Source organism: Gallinula chloropus, assembly GCF_964237585.1.
Source record: "Gallinula chloropus genome assembly, chromosome: Z".
Taxonomy (NCBI): Eukaryota; Metazoa; Chordata; class Aves; order Gruiformes; family Rallidae; genus Gallinula; species Gallinula chloropus.
Window position 1 is genome coordinate 19,168,343 of NC_140089.1, and position 24,312 is coordinate 19,192,654.

General features: G+C 52.1%; 3 protein-coding genes across 3 annotated transcripts; all 3 read right to left on the reverse strand.

Moving 5' to 3' along the window:
• Nucleotides 1-4,577: 4,577 nt before the first annotated feature.
• On the reverse strand, nucleotides 4,578-6,730 carry LOC311203620 (acrosin-like; the record flags this gene model as incomplete). The annotated part of the gene is made up of 4 exons (XM_084278374.1): nucleotides 4,578-4,973; nucleotides 5,551-5,696; nucleotides 5,981-6,246; nucleotides 6,570-6,730. 4 exons carry the CDS (start codon nucleotides 6,728-6,730, stop codon nucleotides 4,578-4,580), a joined length of 969 nt encoding a protein of 322 aa, XP_084134500.1.
• Nucleotides 6,731-12,884: 6,154 nt separating this feature from the next.
• On the reverse strand, nucleotides 12,885-15,072 carry LOC311203621 (acrosin-like; the record flags this gene model as incomplete). Its single annotated transcript, XM_084278375.1, has 4 exons — nucleotides 12,885-13,280; nucleotides 13,858-14,003; nucleotides 14,288-14,553; nucleotides 14,912-15,072. 4 exons carry the CDS (start codon nucleotides 15,070-15,072, stop codon nucleotides 12,885-12,887), a joined length of 969 nt encoding a protein of 322 aa, XP_084134501.1.
• A 6,897-nt stretch (nucleotides 15,073-21,969) lies between these two features.
• LOC311203622 (acrosin-like) lies at nucleotides 21,970-24,111 on the reverse strand (the record flags this gene model as incomplete). Its single annotated transcript, XM_084278376.1, has 4 exons — nucleotides 21,970-22,365; nucleotides 22,947-23,092; nucleotides 23,377-23,642; nucleotides 23,951-24,111. The coding sequence occupies 4 exons, from the start codon at nucleotides 24,109-24,111 to the stop codon at nucleotides 21,970-21,972; spliced, it is 969 nt and encodes a 322-aa protein (XP_084134502.1).
• Between the last annotated feature and the right edge of the window lie 201 nt (nucleotides 24,112-24,312).

Below are 24,312 nucleotides of genomic sequence, written 5' to 3' on the forward strand. Positions count from 1 at the left end.
GCAGCCGTTTGACCTCTTTTGTTACAGCAGCTACAAAATTTATCCCGAATAGTGGAACAGCCTTGAAGATCAAGAAAGGGAAGACAGGAAAGTGATGAAGAATGAGACCAAAAACCAGTTACAAGACAGAGCAGATCTTGTTTTCAGCTAAAAGGGGTTCCTAACTACTTTCTGTAGGTATGTGTTTCTGTCAAATACAGAAGAACCAGGGAAACACTAAGGTTGGAAAAGACCTCCAGAATCTAGTCCAGCCATCCCTCTACCACCTATATCCCTAACTAAGCCATGTCTCTAAGTACCCCATCCAATCTTTCCTTGAACACCCCGAGGAATGGTGACTCCAGCACCTCCCTGGACAAGACCTTCCAATGCCTAACCACTCTTTCTGAGAAGAAATGGCTCCTGATTTCTAACCTGAACCTCCCCTGGCGCAACTTGCAGCCATTCCCTCTTGTCCCATTGCTCCTTATCTGTGAGCAGAGGCTGACCCCTAGCTCACCACAACCTCCTTTCAGGTGGGAGGATGGGCCCCAGTACCGACCCCTGGGGAACATCACTTGTGACCTGTCGCCAGTTGGATTTAACACTGCTCGGCACCACTCTCAGGGCCCAGCCACCCAGCCAGTTTTTAGCCCAGCAAAGAGTGCATCTGTCCAAGCCCAGCGCTGCCGGCTTCTCCAGAAGAATACTGTGGGAAACCATTTCAAAGGCTTTTCTGAAGTCGAGGGAGACTGTGTTGACAGCCCTTCCCTCATTCACCAGGCGGGTCACCTGGTCATAGAAGGAGGTGAGGTTGGCCAGGCGGGACTTGCTCTCCATGACCCCATGAAACGGGATGAGATGGCATATGCAGATTTGTTCTTCACACTGAAAAGCTGTTTGAATGTTAGAAAGTGATACGGTATGTTGGATTTGGAATACCAGCAGGGACTATATTCTTTAACTGAGGAAAAGAAAGAAAAGGAGCATCTGTGCTGTGAGAGTTTGAAGATGAAAAAAGAGCCTGTTTGTTGTGCTGACTGCAAGACAAGAAAAACCTGGTCAGAAGACATGCAGGAAGGAAGATGGGCAGCTATTGGTAGCCTCTCTGAAACTGTTAGATTTTTAAGTAAATCCAAATACATAGGCTGTCAAATTTTCAACTCACCTTCCACACAATCTTGATTAGTGCATAGGTGCATTTTAGGCAGTTTCTTGAAGGCCAAGTGTTTTAATGAAGCGTACCTGCACCCATGGGAATACTTGGTTCCCACAGACACCCCAGGTAGGGCAAATACTGAGCCATTTGCTGAGCCAACAGACTTCAGGTGCACTGCAGTGCCACAGCCATTATCGTCATGTATAGCCATTGTTTTGTTTGCATCACACTGTTGTTCACATGCCAATCCAGCTGGATTCAATGAGTAAAACCTGCTGCTATATAAGCCAGTGGGAGTTCTGCCACCTTTCTCAAGGGCAGCAACACTTCAAACAATAAGACTGTCCACGTCAGTAAGTTTGTCTATGTGTACGAACATAACCGTGCCTGGCTGACCCTCCTTTGGGCTTATCCTCAAGTGAATGAATAAAAAATGCAAGCATAACGCTAATCAAACACCAATTATAAGTAAAAAAAAATACCAAAAAAGCAAGTATAGTATTAACTGCATGACTGGTTTATTATATAGCCATTTAAAAAAATTGCATGACACCCAGCTCTTGTCAGCTAAATACTTTATTTATAAATATTTAAAATTAATAATGACTGATTTAATTGAAGAGTCCACGAAACACCCTACTTCTTCTCCATCTTACCCTGTACTAATGTAGTTGGATATTCAGAATGTGATTGCTTACAGAAGGGACACAGCTTTGACATACAGCAAGAACAAACTGTACAGCTTCTGTTATGAGACACCGGAAGTAGAAAATTGCAGCTGTCAGTGTAATCAGCTTCCTTCACCAGTCAAATGGCAGGAGTATTTTTTTTTAGAGGACTAGAACATCTCTCTTATAACGAGAAGCTGAGGGACTTGGAATTTCTTAACTTAGAGAAGAAAAGACCAAGGGGGGATCTTACCAATATTTACTAATACTTGAGGGGTGGGTGTCAAGAGGATGGGGTCAGTCTTTTACTGGCACCCAGTGACAGGATAAGAGGCAATGGGCATAAACTGGAATATAAGAAGTTCCACCTAACCATGAGGAGGAACTTCTTCACTGTGAGGGTGGCAGAGCACTGGGACAGGCTGAACAGAGCAGTCATCTCCATCTCTGGAGACATTCAAAACCTATCTGGACACTGTCCTGTGCAGCCTGCTGTAGGTGATCCTGCTCTGGCAGGTAGGTTGGACTAGATGATCTCCAGAGGTCCCTTCCATCTCCTAGCATTCTGTGATTTTTCACTTCCATGTTGTCACGATCCTCAGATGAGACAAGACTTAGTTTGGCAGAGGTTAATCCCCCTTGCATTCCAACTGAACCTCAGATTGCTCTGGGTGGCTGGGGGTGGCTGGGCTTAACACCTGAGTGATGTCCAATTATTAGGTGTTTCATTGTGATCAGTTCTTCACAATTCTCGGAGAACAGAATTAGGACTCGAAATGAAGTCAAGGTTAATGTTACTTTATTTGGCCCACAACAAGCATGCAGGGAAAGGAGGGGGAAGAAAGAGAAAAGGGGGGAAAAGAGAGAGTAAAGAGATAGAGATCTAAGTGAGGGAGATGAGAGGCAGGTTGCAATATCTACCACCACAAGGCTACAGCGTTCCATCCAATGCCAGCGTATTCTTCAGGGTCTGACTGGCCTATAGTTGTTGGGATCCTCCTTCTTGCCCTTTTTACAGACTGGACTGACATTGGCTATCCTCCGGTCTTCAGGCACTTCTCCTGTTCTCCAAGACCTGTTGAAGATGATAGAGAGCGGCTCAGCAATCACTTCTGCCAGCTCCCTCAGCACACGTGGATGCATCCCATCCGGGCCCATGGATTTATGTGTGTTAACCCCTTTGAGACGCTCCTGGAGCACCCCCACCTCAACCAGAGGGAAGCTCTTCATTTCCCAAACTCTCTTACTTTCTTCCAGTGTCTGTGTGTCCCAAGGGGTCTTTGAAGTGAAGACCGAAGCAAAGGCGGCATTCAGTGTCTCCACCTTCTCAGCATCCCCCATCACCAGGACACCCACCTAGTCCCGCAAGGGACCCACGTTATCCCTGGTCATCCTCTTACTATTCACGTATCTAAAAAACCCCTTTTCATTATGCTTTATGTCCCCTGCCAGTTTCATTGCCAGGTGGGCTTTAGCCTTCCTAGCTGTGTCCCTACAGGCCCTGACAACATTCCTATATTCTTCCCAGGTCCTCAGACCCTTTTTCCACAATTCATAGACCTTCTGCTTCCCTTGGAGTTTACCCATGAGGTCCCTGATCATCCACACAGGTCTTCTGCCACTCTTTCCAGATTTCTTGCTCAAATGGATGCACCGATCCTGGGCTTGGAAGAAATGCTGTTTAAATGCCAGCCAGGTCTCACAGGCGCCCTTACCTGCTAACAGCATAGCCCACGGGATAGCTCCTATTAGGTTGTGGAAGAGACCAAAGTTTGCTCTTCTAAAATTCAGGGTAGCTATCCTACTTTTTGGCTTGCTTCTTCCACTCAGGATCTTAAACTCGACCATTTTGTAGTCGCTTTGTCCCAAGCTGCCCCCAACCTTCACTTCCCTAACAAGCCCATCCTCATTGGTTAAAACAAAGTCCAGTACCCACCTTCCCCTTGAAGATTCCTGCACCATCTGGAGTAAGAAATTGTCTTCTACACAATGCAGAAATTGTCTGGACTGCATATGACTGGTCCTGTTTCTCGCCCAACAAATATCTGGGTAATTGAAGTCCCCCATAAGGACCAGGGCCTGGGATCTCGAGGCTACTTCTAGCTGCTTGTAGAATGCACTATCAACTCGCTCCTCCTCATCAGGGGGCCTGTAGTACACACCCACAACGGTGTCACTCACACTAGCCTGCCCCTGGATTCTTACCCACAAGCTCTCAACTTAGGGATCATCCTCTCCCAGGTGGAGTTCAATACATTCTAGCTGCTCTCTCTCATAAAGAGCAACTCCTCCACCTCGCCTCTCTAGCTTATCTTTCCTAAAAAGCACACAGCCATCCATGACAGCGTGCCAGTCATCCAAGCTGTCCCACCACATCTCCCAATACCTCTGCTCCTCTTTCTCACCTCTGGGTGATGATAGGTCACTCCAACTACAGTAGCTGAGAGCAACCTCCTCTCCGAGCTGATATGGTTGCAGCCCTTTTGAGTGACTCTTCCCCTTTGTGCCCTACATGACTGCAGCCGGATTTTGGCCGTGCGGGGTGTGGAAGTGCTTGCCCTTGCTCAGGAGACTGAGCCAAAGTGTGGTGAGCAGTGAAAACAGGCAACTTTATTTCAACAACTCCGCTCACTTCAGCAACTCTTGCAAGTCCCAAGAAGCATGGGCGGGATGGAGCAGGCCTCTGACACTGCGGATCAGCGGCCATTGGCCCAGCAGCAGACAGCAGTGGTACCAGGCTGCCTGGCCGGGATCCTGGCCCTCCTCCTTCCTCACACCATTTCTCCGTACAGGCCCTGCAGGACTATGTGCACCAGCATGATGAATTGCACCAGGTTCTGCATGGGAAGTGGGCCGGAGGCAGACCCACCCGCCAGAGCTGATGCTGGCAAGGGCCTGGAGGTCTTGTGGATGTGGATCCGTGGCCCTGCTGTCCGCGAGGGCCTTGAGGTGGTGAGGAAGTGGGTCTGTGCCTGTGCTGTCGGGGTAGCCCCGACTGCCGAGTGCAGTCCCATATGGACCAGGATCCAGTCGTAGTAGTGCTGGGTGGAAGTGTAGACACCAGGCCGCCTTGGTCTGGCACAGCCTCTGCCCCAGCTGGTCACTCCCACAAGCCAGAAGTACTCAGCATTTTTGTCCTGGCACATGAGAGGACCACCGCTGTCACCCTGCAGAGAAGAGAGGATGAAGGTGGTGTTGGGTGGCCGCTGTCAGCACTGAGGCTGGTTCCTTCCCTCCGAGGATGGCACCTGCCAGAGCTGCCTCTGCTGCACAGAATGGACTGCTCAGGTGCTGAGAACTCCAGAAACTGGCCAGGAGGGTGCTGTGAGACTGTGAGCTCGGGCTCTCCTTCAGTTCTGTGCAGTGGTGCTGGATGCACGGAAAATGCATCTGCCAGCATTGGGATGTGGGCCTGCGGGCTGCAAAGAGCCCTGGGTGCGCCAAGATGGGGCACCGGGCAAGGACGTGCCCATGGGGAAGGAGAGGCCAGTCCCAGCAGCGCTGGGTGGTGGAGTCTCCTTCACTGGAGATAGTCAAGACCCGTCTGGATGCCTATCTGAGTGATATGTCCTAGGGAGCTGCTTTGGCAGGGGGGTTGGAGCCGATGATCTCTCGAGGTCCCTTCCAACCCCTACAATTCTATGATTCGATGGCTTGCCAGGCAAAGCCCATGCCAGAGGACCTTTGGGCCATTGTGACAGGGCTGCCGGTGGTGCTGGGGGCTGGTTTGTCACAGGCTCCTACCTGGCAGGTGTCGATGCCACCCTTCGGATGGCCAGCACACAGGTTGTGGCTGTGGATGGCCCCTCGGTACCACCAGCTGCTGTTACACTGCCGGACATTGATGAGGCGGACCTTGGCCTCCTGCAGCACATCAGTGGGTTCTGCAGCTGTGAGCAAAGAACACAACAGCTCATTACCAGTTCTCCTCTACAGTCCAGGCTAGCCCCTTGCCTAGGACAGGGCTTGGCTTGGCCTCCGGAAGGCATTGTAGCAGTGTTTACCTTCCATCTTGCTTTGGCTAATGGGTCAGGCCCACCCCCTCTCTCCAGGCACGCGTCCCCACAACCTCACTGTGGCAACATTTTGCCTCTGCTGCCTGCCTGGAAGCCCAGCCCGCCTCCCCAGTGTGCCATGCTTGCCCTCGGGATACAAGGAGTGCTCAGGAGCTCACATTTTGCAGCTGTGGAGCCCCAGCCGCTGACGTAGCAGTTGGTCAGCTCTGACACTTTGAGCCAGGCATCAGGCACACACGCGAGCTGGATGTAATCGCTGCACTGGACAGGCTGGTCCAATTCCAGCAGCGCAATGTCGTTCTTCTGCCCGATGTTGCTGTAGTGCTCGTGAACGATCAGCCGCCTGATACCGCGCACTTGGGCCTCGGGACCCAGCTGAGTCAGGTGTGTGGCACCGATGACCACGTGCCACTTGGTGACGTGCCTGGAAGGCAGAGAGAGAGAGTGCTCAGAGGCAGCAGAGCCACGTGCTGCCGCAGCCCAGCAGTTGCCGGCCACCCGCTCCTGACAAGGCAGAGAGGAGAGCGATGCTATGGAGAGCACGACCACCCTAGCACACCTTGAGCACAAGGAACATGGAGGCTGCTGGGAAGCAGTGGCATGTGCAGCCCAGCTTTCTCCTGAGCAGTGGGTGTCCAGCAGGCGAATGGAATGGGATGGGATGGGATGGAATGGGATGGGTGTAGCCCAGGGTGCTGTGGGCAGGGCAGCTGGGAGCATTGTGTGCCGTTCCCTGCTGCCCCTTACCTGGCGTGGACGAAGCAGTGGGCCGCTGTGAGGACCCACTGTGGGCTGATCAGGGAGCCTCCGCATATATGCTCTGCGCCCGCGTTCCGGGGATTCTGGATGCTCACGATCCAGGGCCAGGCTCCTGTCTGGGCAGCTGTGCCACCCACAACACGTGACATGCCGGAGTTCCAGGCCAGGGGCCGGAGCCCACAGGTCCCTCTGTAAGCAGAAGATCGTTACTGTCCTGCTCGATGGCTTGCTGCTGTTCAGGCTGAAGGTCAGCCATCTTCCCACCCCAAAAGGTGCTGTATGGCCAGCAGGGCCAGGGAACCCCACGGGATTCATGTCCATCCACCTCTTTCGGCTTTAGCCCTGTAGACAAGTGGTGCCAGCAGCCTGGGTGCTGGCAAGGACCTGAGGCTCCCAAAGGGGTTTCGGGAAGCCATGGCGTGGCCACAGGGGACAAGCAGGCACCCTCCAGTGAATCCCGTAAGGCTTGCCCAAGCTCCCTCCAGGAGCCACGGGCCGCTTACCCGCAGGTATCCCATGTGCCCTGCACAGGCTGGCACAAGGACAGCAGAATGAGGAAGGTAAGCAGCTTCATGACTGCCAGCAGGAGCAGCAGAAGCACACAGCAGCTGCAAAGAACCAAGCAGGGTTTGTTACCTGCAGCACAGCAACTGACAGAGTGCTTGCAGTACTCCCGTTGCCTGGGGTGCCCTTGGCTATGGGGCTGATGTCACAGAGCCGCTGGTTCTGGGTGCTGGACACAGCCTATGGGGTGAGGGGAGGGGCAGCATAGGGGTGTTCCAAGCTGAAGGGGAGGCAGAAGTGGGGCTGGGACAGCCCTGAGGATACCCATAAAGTCGACTTTTCATGGGGACAGAAATGTAGTTGGGTCAGTGCTTTGACACTCGGGGTAAATGTACTGGCCTGCTTCACTAACAGCTCTGCTTTTGAAGAAGGGCCGAAAGAAGGACTGAGAAGAAGCCTGCTCTGCTGGAACAAGACAAAGAGGTTGTAAAGTCTGTGTGGAGGGGGCTCGTTAGGTGGAATCACCACCTAGCACCCATCTCTGTGCAGACAAGGAATAAATCCAATCCCTCTGCTCTGTGTGTCTGTTGGCGTACTGCACACCGGCTAATGACGTGTGGTGGTTTGACCCTGGCTGGAGGCCAGACACCCACCAAAGGCGCTCTGGACAGTCCAGCTGGACAGGGGAGTGCCACGACAGAGAGAGACGGGACACAGCTTGATGCAAGCAAGAGTCGATTTATTGTAAAGAATCGTTCCTTTTTATATGCTCTGGAGACGGCTGCTTTCTTTCAAACATATGGTGCTACATCTGATTGGTCAACGTTTTGCTGTCACAGCAGCATCTCTATCTTATCATGCTAATAGAACTTCTAAAACCTCCTCAGACAGCAGATATACCTTAGCAATAGAGGACACTTTTTCCTGGAGCCTGTCCCAGCAGGGGGCCGGCAAGGATACTGCCACCTTGTTTAATTTCCGGGAGGTTCATGGCCTAAAGGCTCCATCCCGTTATCTGTTAACCTGGCAGTGCTCGAGGCTTTGTTTCTCAAGCTGCATGCCACAGGGGAGAAAATGTGTATTGAGAGTTATTCAATGATACATAATAATACTGGGTGGGTAGATCTCTAATAAAAGGAGAATAGAAAGTATGTGTGTGTTTTGGGTTTTCATGGAGTATGGCTGCAGCCGTTTGACCTCTTTTGTTACAGCAGCTACAAAATTTATCCCGAATAGTGGAACAGCCTTGAAGATCAAGAAAGGGAAGACAGGAAAGTGATGAAGAATGAGACCAAAAACCAGTTACAAGACAGAGCAGATCTTGTTTTCAGCTAAAAGGGGTTCCTAACTACTTTCTGTAGGTATGTGTTTCTGTCAAATACAGAAGAACCAGGGAAACACTAAGGTTGGAAAAGACCTCCAGAATCTAGTCCAGCCATCCCTCTACCACCTATATCCCTAACTAAGCCATGTCTCTAAGTACCCCATCCAATCTTTCCTTGAACACCCCGAGGAATGGTGACTCCAGCACCTCCCTGGACAAGACCTTCCAATGCCTAACCACTCTTTCTGAGAAGAAATGGCTCCTGATTTCTAACCTGAACCTCCCCTGGCGCAACTTGCAGCCATTCCCTCTTGTCCCATTGCTCCTTATCTGTGAGCAGAGGCTGACCCCTAGCTCACCACAACCTCCTTTCAGGTGGGAGGATGGGCCCCAGTACCGACCCCTGGGGAACATCACTTGTGACCTGTCGCCAGTTGGATTTAACACTGCTCGGCACCACTCTCAGGGCCCAGCCACCCAGCCAGTTTTTAGCCCAGCAAAGAGTGCATCTGTCCAAGCCCAGCGCTGCCGGCTTCTCCAGAAGAATACTGTGGGAAACCATTTCAAAGGCTTTTCTGAAGTCGAGGGAGACTGTGTTGACAGCCCTTCCCTCATTCACCAGGCGGGTCACCTGGTCATAGAAGGAGGTGAGGTTGGCCAGGCGGGACTTGCTCTCCATGACCCCATGAAACGGGATGAGATGGCATATGCAGATTTGTTCTTCACACTGAAAAGCTGTTTGAATGTTAGAAAGTGATACGGTATGTTGGATTTGGAATACCAGCAGGGACTATATTCTTTAACTGAGGAAAAGAAAGAAAAGGAGCATCTGTGCTGTGAGAGTTTGAAGATGAAAAAAGAGCCTGTTTGTTGTGCTGACTGCAAGACAAGAAAAACCTGGTCAGAAGACATGCAGGAAGGAAGATGGGCAGCTATTGGTAGCCTCTCTGAAACCGTTAGATTTTTAAGTAAATCCAAATACATAGGCTGTCAAATTTTCAACTCACCTTCCACACAATCTTGATTAGTGCATAGGTGCATTTTAGGCAGTTTCTTGAAGGCCAAGTGTTTTAATGAAGCGTACCTGCACCCATGGGAATACTTGGTTCCCACAGACACCCCAGGTAGGGCAAATACTGAGCCATTTGCTGAGCCAACAGACTTCAGGTGCACTGCAGTGCCACAGCCATTATCGTCATGTATAGCCATTGTTTTGTTTGCATCACACTGTTGTTCACATGCCAATCCAGCTGGATTCAATGAGTAAAACCTGCTGCTATATAAGCCAGTGGGAGTTCTGCCACCTTTCTCAAGGGCAGCAACACTTCAAACAATAAGACTGTCCACGTCAGTAAGTTTGTCTATGTGTACGAACATAACCGTGCCTGGCTGACCCTCCTTTGGGCTTATCCTCAAGTGAATGAATAAAAAATGCAAGCATACTACATGCTTAATCAAACACCAATGGTTCCAGAAAAGTCAAGATGTCTTTTATTGCCACTAAGTAAAAAAAAATACCAAAAAAGCAAGTATAGTATTAACTGCATGACTGGTTTATTATATAGCCATTTAAAAAAATTGCATGACACCCAGCTCTTGTCAGCTAAATACTTTATTTATAAATATTTAAAATTAATAATGACTGATTTAATTGAAGAGTCCACGAAACACCCTACTACTTCTCCATCTTACCCTGTACTAATGTAGTTGGATATTCAGAATGTGATTGCTTACAGAAGGGACACAGCTTTGACATACAGCAAGAACAAACTGTACAGCTTCTGTTATGAGACACCGGAAGTAGAAAATTGCAGCTGTCAGTGTAATCAGCTTCCTTCACCAGTCAAATGGCAGGAGTATTTTTTTTTAGAGGACTAGAACATCTCTCTTATAACGAGAAGCTGAGGGACTTGGAATTTCTTAACTTAGAGAAGAAAAGACCAAGGGGGGATCTTACCAATATTTACTAATACTTGAGGGGTGGGTGTCAAGAGGATGGGGTCAGTCTTTTACTGGCGCCCAGTGACAGGATAAGAGGCAATGGGCATAAACTGGAATATAAGAAGTTCCACCTAACCATGAGGAGGAACTTCTTCACTGTGAGGGTGGCAGAGCACTGGGACAGGCTGAACAGAGCAGTCATCTCCATCTCTGGAGACATTCAAAACCTATCTGGACACTGTCCTGTGCAGCCTGCTGTAGGTGATCCTGCTCTGGCAGGTAGGTTGGACTAGATGATCTCCAGAGGTCCCTTCCATCTCCTAGCATTCTGTGATTTTTCACTTCCATGTTGTCACGATCCTCAGATGAGACAAGACTTAGTTTGGCAGAGGTTAATCCCCCTTGCATTCCAACTGAACCTCAGATTGCTCTGGGTGGCTGGGGGTGGCTGGGCTTAACACCTGAGTGATGTCCAATTATTAGGTGTTTTATTGTGATCAGTTCTTCACAATTCTCGGAGAACAGAATTAGGACTCGAAATGAAGTCAAGGTTAATGTTACTTTATTTGGCCCACAACAAGCATGCAGGGAAAGGAGGGGGAAGAAAGAGAAAAGGGGGGAAAAGAGAGAGTAAAGAGATAGAGATCTAAGTGAGGGAGATGAGAGGCAGGTTGCAATATCTACCACCACAAGGCTACAGCGTTCCATCCAATGCCAGCGTATTCTTCAGGGTCTGACTGGCCTATAGTTGTTGGGATCCTCCTTCTTGCCCTTTTTACAGACTGGACTGACATTGGCTATCCTCCAGTCTTCAGGCACTTCTCCTGTTCTCCAAGACCTGTTGAAGATGATAGAGAGCGGCTCAGCAATCACTTCTGCCAGCTCCCTCAGCACACGTGGATGCATCCCATCCGGGCCCATGGATTTATGTGTGTTAACCCCTTTGAGACGCTCCTGGAGCACCCCCACCTCAACCAGAGGGAAGCTCTTCATTTCCCAAACTCTCTTACTTTCTTCCAGTGTCTGTGTGTCCCAAGGGGTCTTTGAAGTGAAGACCGAAGCAAAGGCGGCATTCAGTGTCTCCACCTTCTCAGCATCCCCCATCACCAGGACACCCACCTAGTCCCGCAAGGGACCCACGTTATCCCTGGTCATCCTCTTACTATTCACGTATCTAAAAAACCCCTTTTCATTATGCTTTATGTCCCCTGCCAGTTTCATTGCCAGGTGGGCTTTAGCCTTCCTAGCTGTGTCCCTACAGGCCCTGACAACATTCCTATATTCTTCCCAGGTCCTCAGACCCTTTTTCCACAATTCATAGACCTTCTGCTTCCCTTGGAGTTTACCCATGAGGTCCCTGATCATCCACACAGGTCTTCTGCCACTCTTTCCAGATTTCTTGCTCAAATGGATGCACCGATCCTGGGCTTGGAAGAAGTGCTGTTTAAATGCCAGCCAGGTCTCACAGGCGCCCTTACCTGCTAACAGCATAGCCCACGGGATAGCTCCTATTAGGTTGTGGAAGAGACCAAAGTTTGCTCTTCTAAAATTCAGGGTAGCTATCCTACTTTTTGGCTTGCTTCTTCCACTCAGGATCTTAAACTCGACCATTTTGTAGTCGCTTTGTCCCAAGCTGCCCCCAACCTTCACTTCCCTAACAAGCCCATCCTCATTGGTTAAAACAAAGTCCAGTACCCACCTTCCCCTTGAAGATTCCTGCACCATCTGGAGTAAGAAATTGTCTTCTACACAATGCAGAAATTGTCTGGACTGCATATGACTGGTCCTGTTTCTCGCCCAACAAATATCTGGGTAATTGAAGTCCCCCATAAGGACCAGGGCCTGGGATCTCGAGGCTACTTCTAGCTGCTTGTAGAATGCACTATCAACTCGCTCCTCCTCATCAGGGGGCCTGTAGTACACACCCACAACGGTGTCACTCACACTAGCCTGCCCCTGGATTCTTACCCACAAGCTCTCAACTTAGGGATCATCCTCTCCCAGGTGGAGTTCAATACATTCTAGCTGCTCTCTCTCATAAAGAGCAACTCCTCCACCTCGCCTCTCTAGCTTATCTTTCCTAAAAAGCACACAGCCATCCATGACAGCGTGCCAGTCATCCAAGCTGTCCCACCACATCTCCCAATACCTCTGCTCCTCTTTCTCACCTCTGGGTGATGATAGGTCACTCCAACTACAGTAGCTGAGAGCAACCTCCTCTCCGAGCTGATATGGTTGCAGCCCTTTTGAGTGACTCTTCCCCTTTGTGCCCTACATGACTGCAGCCGGATTTTGGCCGTGCGGGGTGTGGAAGTGCTTGCCCTTGCTCAGGAGACTGAGCCAAAGTGTGGTGAGCAGTGAAAACAGGCAACTTTATTTCAACAACTCCGCTCACTTCAGCAACTCTTGCAAGTCCCAAGAAGCATGGGCGGGATGGAGCAGGCCTCTGACACTGCGGATCAGCGGCCATTGGCCCAGCAGCAGACAGCAGTGGTACCAGGCTGCCTGGCCGGGATCCTGGCCCTCCTCCTTCCTCACACCATTTCTCCGTACAGGCCCTGCAGGACTATGTGCACCAGCATGATGAATTGCACCAGGTTCTGCATGGGAAGTGGGCCGGAGGCAGACCCACCCGCCAGAGCTGATGCTGGCAAGGGCCTGGAGGTCTTGTGGATGTGGATCCGTGGCCCTGCTGTCCGCGAGGGCCTTGAGGTGGTGAGGAAGTGGGTCTGTGCCTGTGCTGTCGGGGTAGCCCCGACTGCCGAGTGCAGTCCCATATGGACCAGGATCCAGTCGTAGTAGTGCTGGGTGGAAGTGTAGACACCAGGCCGCCTTGGTCTGGCACAGCCTCTGCCCCAGCTGGTCACTCCCACAAGCCAGAAGTACTCAGCATTTTTGTCCTGGCACATGAGAGGACCACCGCTGTCACCCTGCAGAGAAGAGAGGATGAAGGTGGTGTTGGGTGGCCGCTGTCAGCACTGAGGCTGGTTCCTTCCCTCCGAGGATGGCACCTGCCAGAGCTGCCTCTGCTGCACAGAATGGACTGCTCAGGTGCTGAGAACTCCAGAAACTGGCCAGGAGGGTGCTGTGAGACTGTGAGCTCGGGCTCTCCTTCAGTTCTGTGCAGTGGTGCTGGATGCACGGAAAATGCATCTGCCAGCATTGGGATGTGGGCCTGCGGGCTGCAAAGAGCCCTGGGTGCGCCAAGATGGGGCACCGGGCAAGGACGTGCCCATGGGGAAGGAGAGGCCAGTCCCAGCAGCGCTGGGTGGTGGAGTCTCCTTCACTGGAGATAGTCAAGACCCGTCTGGATGCCTATCTGAGTGATATGTCCTAGGGAGCTGCTTTGGCAGGGGGGTTGGAGCCGATGATCTCTCGAGGTCCCTTCCAACCCCTACAATTCTATGATTCGATGGCTTGCCAGGCAAAGCCCATGCCAGAGGACCTTTGGGCCATTGTGACAGGGCTGCCGGTGGTGCTGGGGGCTGCTTTGTCACAGGCTCCTACCTGGCAGGTGTCGATGCCACCCTTCGGATGGCCAGCACACAGGTTGTGGCTGTGGATGGCCCCTCGGTACCACCAGCTGCTGTTACACTGCCGGACATTGATGAGGCGGACCTTGGCCTCCTGCAGCACATCAGTGGGTTCTGCAGCTGTGAGCAAAGAACACAACAGCTCATTACCAGTTCTCCTCTACAGTCCGGGCTAGCCCCTTGCCTAGGGCAGGGCTTGGCTTGGCCTCCGGAAGGCATTGTAGCAGTGTTTACCTTCCATCTTGCTTTGGCTAATGGGTCAGGCCCACCCCCTCTCTCCAGGCACGCGTCCCCACAACCTCACTGTGGCAACATTTTGCCTCTGCTGCCTGCCTGGAAGCCCAGCCCGCCTCCCCAGTGTGCCATGCTTGCCCTCGGGATACAAGGAGTGCTCAGGAGCTCACATTTTGCAGCTGTGGAGCCCCAGCCGCTGACGTAGCAGTTGGTCAGCTCTGACACTTTGAGCCAGGCATCAGGCACACACGCGAGCTGGATGTAATCGCTGCACTGGACAGGCTGGTCCAATTCCAGCAGCGCAATGTCGTTCTTCTGCCTGATGTTGCTGTAGTGCTCGTGAACGATCAGCCGCCTGATACCGCGCACTTGGGCCTCGGGACCCAGCTGAGTCAGGTGTGTGGCACCGATGACCACGTGCCACTTGGTGACGTGCCTGGAAGGCAGAGAGAGAGAGTGCTCAGAGGCAGCAGAGCCACGTGCTGCCGCAGCCCAGCAGTTGCCGGCCACCCGCTCCTGACAAGGCAGAGAGGAGAGCGATGCTATGGAGAGCACGACCACCCTAGCACACCTTGAGCACAAGGAACATGGAGGCTGCTGGGAAGCAGTGGCATGTGCAGCCCAGCTTTCTCCTGAGCAGTGGGTGTCCAGCAGGCGAATGGAATGGGATGGGATGGGATGGGATGGGATGGGATGGGATGGGATGGGATGGGATGGGATGGGATGGGTGTAGCCCAGGGTGCTGTGGGCAGGGCAGCTGGGAGCATTGTGTGCCGTTCCCTGCTGCCCCTTACCTGGCGTGGATGAAGCAGTGGGCCGCTGTGAGGACCCACTGTGGGCTGATCAGGGAGCCTCCGCATATATGCTCTGCGCCCGCGTTCCGGGGATTCTGGATGCTCACGATCCAGGGCCAGGCTCCTGTCTGGGCAGCTGTGCCACCCACAACACGTGACATGCCGGAGTTCCAGGCCAGGGGCCGGAGCCCACAGGTCCCTCTGTAAGCAGAAGATCGTTACTGTCCTGCTCGATGGCTTGCTGCCGTTCGGGCTGAAGGTCAGCCATCTTCCCACCCCAAAAGGTGCTGTATGGCCAGCAGGGCCAGGGAACCCCACGGGATTCATGTCCATCCACCTCTTTCGGCTTTAGCCCTGTAGACAAGTGGTGCCAGCAGCCTGGGTGCTGGCAAGGACCTGAGGCTCCCAAAGGGGTTTCGGGAAGCCATGGCGTGGCCACAGGGGACAAGCAGGCACCCTCCAGTGAATCCCGTAAGGCTTGCCCAAGCTCCCTCCAGGAGCCACGGGCCGCTTACCCGCAGGTATCCCATGTGCCCTGCACAGGCTGGCACAAGGACAGCAGAATGAGGAAGGTGAGCAGCTTCATGACTGCCAGCAGGAGCAGCAGAAGCACACGGCAGCTGCAAAGAACCAAGCAGGGTTTGTTACCTGCAGCACAGCAGCTGACAGAGTGCTTGCAGTACTCCCGTTGCCTGGGGTGCCCTTGGCTGCGGGGCTGATGTCACAGAGCCGCTGGTTCTGGGTGCTGGACACAGCCTATGGGGTGAGGGGAGGGGCAGCGTAGGGGTGTTCCAAGCTGAAGGGGAGGCAGAAGTGGGGCTGGGACACCCCTGAGGATACCCATAAAGTCGACTTTTCATGGGGACAGAAATGTAGTTGGGTCAGTGCTTTGACACTCGGGGTAAATGTACTGGCCTGCTTCACTAACAGCTCTGCTTTTGAAGAAGGGCCGAAAGAAGGACTGAGAAGAAGCCTGGAACAAGACAAATAGGTTGTAAAGTCTGTGTGGAGGGGGCTCGTTAGGTGGAATCACCACCTAGCACCCATCTCTGTGCAGACAAGGAATAAATCCAATCCCTCTGCTCTGTGTGTCTGTTGGCGTACTGCACACCGGCTAATGACGTGTGGTGGTTTGACCCTGGCTGGAGGCCAGACACCCACCAAAGGCGCTCTGGACAGTCCAGCTGGACAGGGGAGTGCCACGACAGAGAGAGACGGGACACAGCTTGATGCAAGCAAGAGTCGATTTATTGTAAAGAATCGTTCCTTTTTATATGCTCTGGAGACGGCTGCTTTCTTTCAAACATATGGTGCTACATCTGATTGGTCAACGTTTTGCTGCCACAGCAGCATCTCTATCTTATCATGCTAATAGAACTTCTAAAACCTCCTCAGACAGCAGATATACCTTAGCAATAGAGGACACTTTTTCCTGGAGCCTGTCCCAGCAGGGGGCCGGCAAGGATACTGCCACCTTGTTTAATTTCCGGGAGGTTCATGGCCTAAAGGCTCCATCCCGTTATCTGTTAACCTGGCAGTGCTCGAGGCTTTGTTTCTCAAGCTGCATGCCACAGGGGAGAAAATGTGTATTGAGAGTTATTCAATGATACATAATAATACTGGGTGGGTAGATCTCTAATAAAAGGAGAATAGAAAGTATGTGTGTGTTTTGGGTTTTCATGGAGTATGGCTGCAGCCGTTTGACCTCTTTTGTTACAGCAGCTACAAAATTTATCCCGAATAGTGGAACAGCCTTGAAGATCAAGAAAGGGAAGACAGGAAAGTGATGAAGAATGAGACCAAAAACCAGTTACAAGACAGAGCAGATCTTGTTTTCAGCTAAAAGGGGTTCCTAACTACTTTCTGTAGGTATGTGTTTCTGTCAAATACAGAAGAACCAGGGAAACACTAAGGTTGGAAAAGACCTCCAGAATCTAGTCCAGCCATCCCTCTACCACCTATATCCCTAACTAAGCCATGTCTCTAAGTACCCCATCCAATCTTTCCTTGAACACCCCGAGGAATGGTGACTCCAGCACCTCCCTGGACAAGACCTTCCAATGCCTAACCACTCTTTCTGAGAAGAAATGGCTCCTGATTTCTAACCTGAACCTCCCCTGGCGCAACTTGCAGCCATTCCCTCTTGTCCCATTGCTCCTTATCTGTGAGCAGAGGCTGACCCCTAGCTCACCACAACCTCCTTTCAGGTAGGAGGACGGGCCCCAGTACCGACCCCTGGGGAACATCACTTGTCACCAGTTGGATTTAACACTGCTCGGCACCACTCTCAGGGCCCAGCCACCCAGCCAGTTTTTAGCCCAGCAAAGAGTGCATCTGTCCAAGCCCAGCGCTGCCGGCTTCTCCAGAAGAATACTGTGGGAAACCATTTCAAAGGCTTTTCTGAAGTCGAGGGAGACTGTGTTGACAGCCCTTCCCTCATTCACCAGGCGGGTCACCTGGTCATAGAAGGAGGTGAGGTTGGCCAGGCGGGACTTGCTCTCCATGACCCCATGAAACGGGATGAGATGGCATATGCGGATTTGTTCTTCACACTGAAAAGCTGTTTGAATGTTAGAAAGTGATACGGTATGTTGGATTTGGAATACCAGCAGGGACTATATTCTTTAACTGAGGAAAAGAAAGAAAAGGAGCATCTGTGCTGTGAGAGTTTGAAGATGAAAAAAGAGCCTGTTTGTTGTGCTGACTGCAAGACAAGAAAAACCTGGTCAGAAGACATGCAGGAAGGAAGATGGGCAGCTATTGGTAGCCTCTCTGAAACCGTTAGATTTTTAAGTAAATCCAAATACATAGGCTGTCAAATTTTCAACTCACCTTCCACACAATCTTGATTAGTGCATAGGTGCATTTTAGGCAGTTTCTTGAAGGCCAAGTGTTTTAATGAAGCGTACCTGCACCCATGGGAATACTTGGTTCCCACAGACACCCCAGGTAGGGCAAATACTGAGCCATTTGCTGAGCCAACAGACTTCAGGTGCACTGCAGTGCCACAGCCATTATCGTCATGTATAGCCATTGTTTTGTTTGCATCACACTGTTGTTCACATGCCAATCCAGCTGGATTCGATGAGTAAAACCTGCTGCTATATAAGCCAGTGGGAGTTCTGCCACCTTTCTCAAGGGCAGCAACACTTCAAACAATAAGACTGTCCATGTCAGTAAGTTTGTCTATGTGTACGAACATAACCGTGCCTGGCTGACCCTCCTTTGGGCTTATCCTCAAGTGAATGAATAAAAAATGCAAGCATACTACATGCTTAATCAAACACCAATGGTTCCAGAAAAGTCAAGATGTCTTTTATTGCCACTAACTAAAAAAAAAAAAAACCCAAAAAGCAAGTAAAGTATTAACTGCATGACTGGTTTATTATATAGCCATTTAAAAAATTGCATGACACCCAGCTCTTGTCAGCTAAATACTTTATTTATAAATATTTAAAATTAATAATGACTGATTTAATTGCAGAGTCCACGAAACACCCTACTTTTTCTCCATCTTACCCTGTACTAATGTAGTTGGATATTCAGAATGTGATTGCTTACAGAAGGGACACAGCTTTGACATACAGCAAGAACAAACTGTACAGCTTCTGTTATGAGACACCGGAAGCAGAAAATTGCAGCTGTCGGTGTAATCAGCTTCCTTCACCAGTCAAATGGCAGGAGTATTTTTTTTTAGAGGACTAGAACATCTCTCTTATAACGAGAAGCTGAGGGACTTGGAATTTCTTAACTTAGAGAAGAAAAGACCAAGGGGGGAGATTATCAATATTTACTAATACTTGAGGGGTGGGTGTCAAGAGGATGGGGTCAGTCTTTATAACCTAGAAGTTAAGTTATTTTATTAGGGTGACTGTAACAACTTCAGCCGCTCCTCATAAGTCTTTTTAATTCTCTTTCCTTTAATCCACATATAATTTCCCAGTTACCCTTCCCACTCTCTGATTACACAGAATCACAGAATCACAGGGGTTGGAAGGGACCTCGAGAGATCATCAGGTCCAACCCCCCTGCCAAAGCAGCTCCCCAGCTCATATCACTCAGATAGGCGTCCAGATGGGTCTTGAATATCTCCAGAGAAGGAGACTCCACCACCTCCCTGGGCAGCCTGTCCCAGGGCTCTGTCACCCTCACTGGGAAAAAGTTCTTCCGCATGTTGGAGTGGAACCTCCTGTGCTCCAACTTGCAGCCATTGCCCCTTGTCCTGTCCCCACAGACCACTGAAAAGGGGCTGGACATTTCCCCCTGCATCCCATACTTAAGATATTGATAAACATTAATAAGGTCCCCCTTCCTCAGAGGGGAGATGCTCCAGGCCCTTAATCATCTTCGTAGCCCTTCTCTGGACTCTCTCCAGGAGATCCCTGTCCTTTTTATACCAGGGAACCCAGAACTGGACACAATACTCCAGGTGGGGCTTGACCAGGGCAGAGTAGAGGGGGAGGATCACCTCCTTCGACCTGCTGGCCACACTCGTCCTGATGCACCCCAGGATCCCATTGGCTCTCTTAGCCACCAGGGCACACTGCTGGCTCACGGCCAACGTGTCATCCACCAGGACCCCCAGGTCCTTCTCCACAGAGCTCTTCTCCAGCAGGTCATCCCCCAGCCTGTACTGATACAAACAGTCATTCCTTCCCAGGTGCAGGACTCTACACTTGCTTTTGTTGAACCTCATCTGGTTTCTCCCTGCCCAGCTCTCCAGCCTGTCCAGGTCTCTCTGGATGGCAGCGCAGTGTTCCTGCGTGTCAGCCACTCCTCCCAGCTGTGTATCATCGGTGTACTTGCTGAGGGTGGATGCTATTCCCTCATCAAGGTCATCGGTGAAGATATTAAACAGGACTGGACCCAACACTGAACCTGGGGAACACCACTAGTCACAGGTCTCCAGTCAGATTCTGCTCCACTGATCACCACTCTCTGAGCTGGGTCCGACAGCCAATTCTCAACCCACCTCACTGTCCATTCATCTGTCCCAAGCTCTCTCAGCTTTGCTATCAGGATGTCATGGGAGACAGCATTGAAAACCTTGCTGAAGTCAAGGTAGATGACATCCACTGCTCTCCCTCCATCCACCCAGCCGGTGATGAGATCATAGAAGGCTATGAAATTGGTTGAGCACGATCTCCCCTTGGTGAATCCATGCTGACTACTCCTCATGACCTTCTTCTCATCCAATTGCTTGGAGATGGCATCCAGAACAAGCTGTTCCATCACCTTTCCAGGGACAGAAGTGAGTCTGACTGGCCTATAGTTGTTGGGATCCTCCTTCTTGCCCTTTTTAAAGACTGGACTGACATTGGCTATCTTCCAGTCTCCAGGCACTTCTCCTGTTCTCCAAGACCTGTTGAAGATGATAGAGAGCGGCTCAGCAATCACTTCTGCCAGCTCCCTCAGCACACGTGGATGCATCCCATCCGGGCCCATGGATTTATGTGTGTTAATCCCTTTGAGACGCTCCTGGAGCACCCCCACCTCAACCAGAGGGAAGCTCTTCATTTCCCAAACTCTCTTACTTTCTTCCAGTGTCTGTGTGTCCCAAGGGGTCTTTGAAGTGAAGACCGAAGCAAAGGCGGCATTCAGTGTCTCCACCTTCTCAGCATCCCCCATCACCAGGACACCCACCTAGTCCCGCAAGGGACCCACGTTATCCCTGGTCATCCTCTTACTATTCACGTATCTAAAAAACCCCTTTTCATTATGCTTTATGTCCCCTGCCAGTTTCATTGCCAGGTGGGCTTTAGCCTTCCTAGCTGTGTCCCTACAGGCCCTGACAACATTCCTATATTCTTCCCAGGTCCTCAGACCCTTTTTCCACAATTCATAGACCTTCTGCTTCCCTTGGAGTTTACCCATGAGGTCCCTGATCATCCACACAGGTCTTCTGCCACTCTCTCCAGATTTCTTGCTCAAATGGATGCACCGATCCTGGGCTTGGAAGAAATGCTGTTTAAATGCCAGCCAGGTCTCACAGGCTCCCTTACCTGCTAACAGCATAGCCCACGGGATAGCTCCTAGTAGGTTGTGGAAGAGACCAAAGTTTGCTCTTCTAAAATTCAGGGTAGCTATCCTACTTTTTGGCTTGCTTCTTCCACTCAGGATCTTAAACTCGACCATTTTGTAGTCGCTTTGTCCCAAGCTGCCCCCAACCTTCACTTCCCTAACAAGCCCATCCTCATTGGTTAAAACAAAGTCCAGTACCCACCTTCCCCTTGAAGATTCCTGCACCATCTGGAGTAAGAAATTGTCTTCTACACAATGCAGAAATTGTCTGGACTGCATATGACTGGTCCTGTTTCTCGCCCAACAAATATCTGGGTAATTGAAGTCCCCCATAAGGACCAGGGCCTGGGATCTCGAGGCTACTTCTAGCTGCTTGTAGAATGCACTATCAACTCGCTCCTCCTCATCAGGGGGCCTGTAGTACACACCCACAACGGTGTCACTCACACTAGCCTGCCCCTGGATTCTTACCCACAAGCTCTCAACTTAGGGATCATCCTCTCCCAGGTGGAGTTCAATACATTCTAGCTGCTCTCTCTCATAAAGAGCAACTCCTCCACCTCGCCTCTCTAGCTTATCTTTCCTAAAAAGCACACAGCCATCCATGACAGCGTGCCAGTCATCCAAGCTGTCCCACCACATCTCCCAATACCTCTGCTCCTCTTTCTCACCTCTGGGTGATGATAGGTCACTCCAACTACAGTAGCTGAGAGCAACCTCCTCTCCGAGCTGATATGGTTGCAGCCCTTTTGAGTGACTCTTCCCCTTTGTGCCCTACATGACTGCAGCCGGATTTTGGCCGTGCGGGGTGTGGAAGTGCTTGCCCTTGCTCAGGAGACTGAGCCAAAGTGTGGTGAGCAGTGAAAACAGGCAACTTTATTTCAACAACTCCGCTCACTTCAGCAACTCTTGCAAGTCCCAAGAAGCATGGGCGGGATGGAGCAGGCCTCTGACACTGCGGATCAGCGGCCATTGGCCCAGCAGCAGACAGCAGTGGTACCAGGCTGCCTGGCCGGGATCCTGGCCCTCCTCCTTCCTCACACCATTTCTCCGTACAGGCCCTGCAGGACTATGTGCACCAGCATGATGAATGGCACCAGGTTCTGCATGGGAAGTGGGCCGGAGGCAGACCCACCCGCCAGAGCCGATGCTGGCAAGGGCCTGGAGGTCTTGTGGATGTGGATCCGTGGCCCTGCTGTCCGCGAGGGCCTTGAGGTGGTGAGGAAGTGGGTCTGTGCCTGTGCTGTCGGGGTAGCCCCGACTGCCGAGTGCAGTCCCATATGGACCAGGATCCAGTCGTAGTAGTGCTGGGTGGAAGTGTAGACACCAGGCCGCCTTGGTCTGGCACAGCCTCTGCCCCAGCTGGTCACTCCCACAAGCCAGAAGTACTCAGCATTTTTGTCCTGGCACATGAGAGGACCACCGCTGTCACCCTGCAGAGAAGAGAGGATGAAGGTGGTGTTGGGTGGCCGCTGTCAGCACTGAGGCTGGTTCCTTCCCTCCGAGGATGGCACCTGCCAGAGCTGCCTCTGCTGCACAGAATGGACTGACTGCTCAGGTGCTGAGAACTCCGGAAACTGGCCAGGAGGGTGCTGTGAGACTGTGAGCTCGGGCTCTCCTTCAGTTCTGTGCAGTGGTGCTGGATGCACGGAAAATGCATCTGCCAGCATTGGGATGTGGGCCTGCGGGCTGCAAAGAGCCCTGGGTGGGCCAAGATGGGGCACCGGGCAAGGACGTGCCCATGGGGAAGGAGAGGCCAGTCCCAGCAGCGCTGGGTGGTGGAGTCTCCTTCACTGGAGATAGTCAAGACCCGTCTGGATGCCTATCTGAGTGATATGTCCTAGGGAGCTGCTTTGGCAGGGGGGTTGGAGCCGATGATCTCTCGAGGTCCCTTCCAACCCCTACAATTCTATGATTCGATGGCTTGCCAGGCAAAGCCCATGCCAGAGGACCTTTGGGCCATTGTGACAGGGCTGCCGGTGGTGCTGGGGGCTGCTTTGTCACAGGCTCCTACCTGGCAGGTGTCGATGCCACCCTTCGGATGGCCAGCACACAGGTTGTGGCTGTGGATGGCCCCTCGGTACCACCAGCTGCTGTTACACTGCCGGACATTGATGAGGCGGACCTTGGCCTCCTGCAGCACATCAGTGGGTTCTGCAGCTGTGAGCAAAGAACACAACAGCTCATTACCAGTTCTCCTCTACAGTCCGGGCTAGCCCCTTGCCTAGGGCAGGGCTTGGCTTGGCCTCCGGAAGGCATTGTAGCAGTGTTTACCTTCCATCTTGCTTTGGCTAATGGGTCAGGCCCACCCCCTCTCTCCAGGCACGCGTCCCCACAACCTCACTGTGGCGACATTTTGCCTCTGCTGCCTGCCTGGAAGCCCAGCCCGCCTCCCCAGTGTGCCATGCTTGCCCTCGGGATACAAGGAGTGCTCAGGAGCTCACATTTTGCAGCTGTGGAGCCCCAGCCGCTGACGTAGCAGTTGGTCAGCTCTGACACTTTGAGCCAGGCATCAGGCACACATGCGAGCTGGATGTAATCGCTGCACTGGACAGGCTGGTCCAATTCCAGCAGCGCAATGTCGTTCTTCTGCCCGATGCTGCTGTAGTGCTCGTGAACGATCAGCCGCCTGATACCGCGCACTTGGGCCTCGGGACCCAGCTGAGTCAGGTGTGTGGCACCGATGACCACGTGCCACTTGGTGACGTGCCTGGAAGGCAGAGAGAGAGAGTGCTCAGAGGCAGCAGAGCCACGTGCTGCCGCAGCCCAGCAGTTGCCGGCCACCCGCTCCTGACAAGGCAGAGAGGAGAGCGATGCTATGGAGAGCACGACCACCCTAGCACACCTTGAGCACAAGGAACATGGAGGCTGCTGGGAAGCAGTGGCATGTGCAGCCCAGCTTTCTCCTGAGCAGTGGGTGTCCAGCAGGCGAATGGAATGGGATGGGATGGGTGTAGCCCAGGGTGCTGTGGGCAGGGCAGCTGGGAGCATTGTGTGCCGTTCCCTGCTGCCCCTTACCTGGCGTGGACGAAGCAGTGGGCCGCTGTGAGGACCCACTGTGGGCTGATCAGGGAGCCTCCGCATATATGCTCTGCGCCCGCGTTCCGGGGATTCTGGATGCTCACGATCCAGGGCCAGGCTCCTGTCTGGGCAGCTGTGCCACCCACAACACGTGACATGCCGGAGTTCCAGGCCAGGGGCCGGAGCCCACAGGTCCCTCTGTAAGCAGAAGATCGTTACTGTCCTGCTCGATGGCTTGCTGCCGTTCGGGCTGAAGGTCAGCCATCTTCCCACCCCAAAAGGTGCTGTATGGCCAGCAGGGCCAGGGAACCCCACGGGATTCATGTCCATCCACCTCTTTCGGCTTTAGCCCTGTAGAC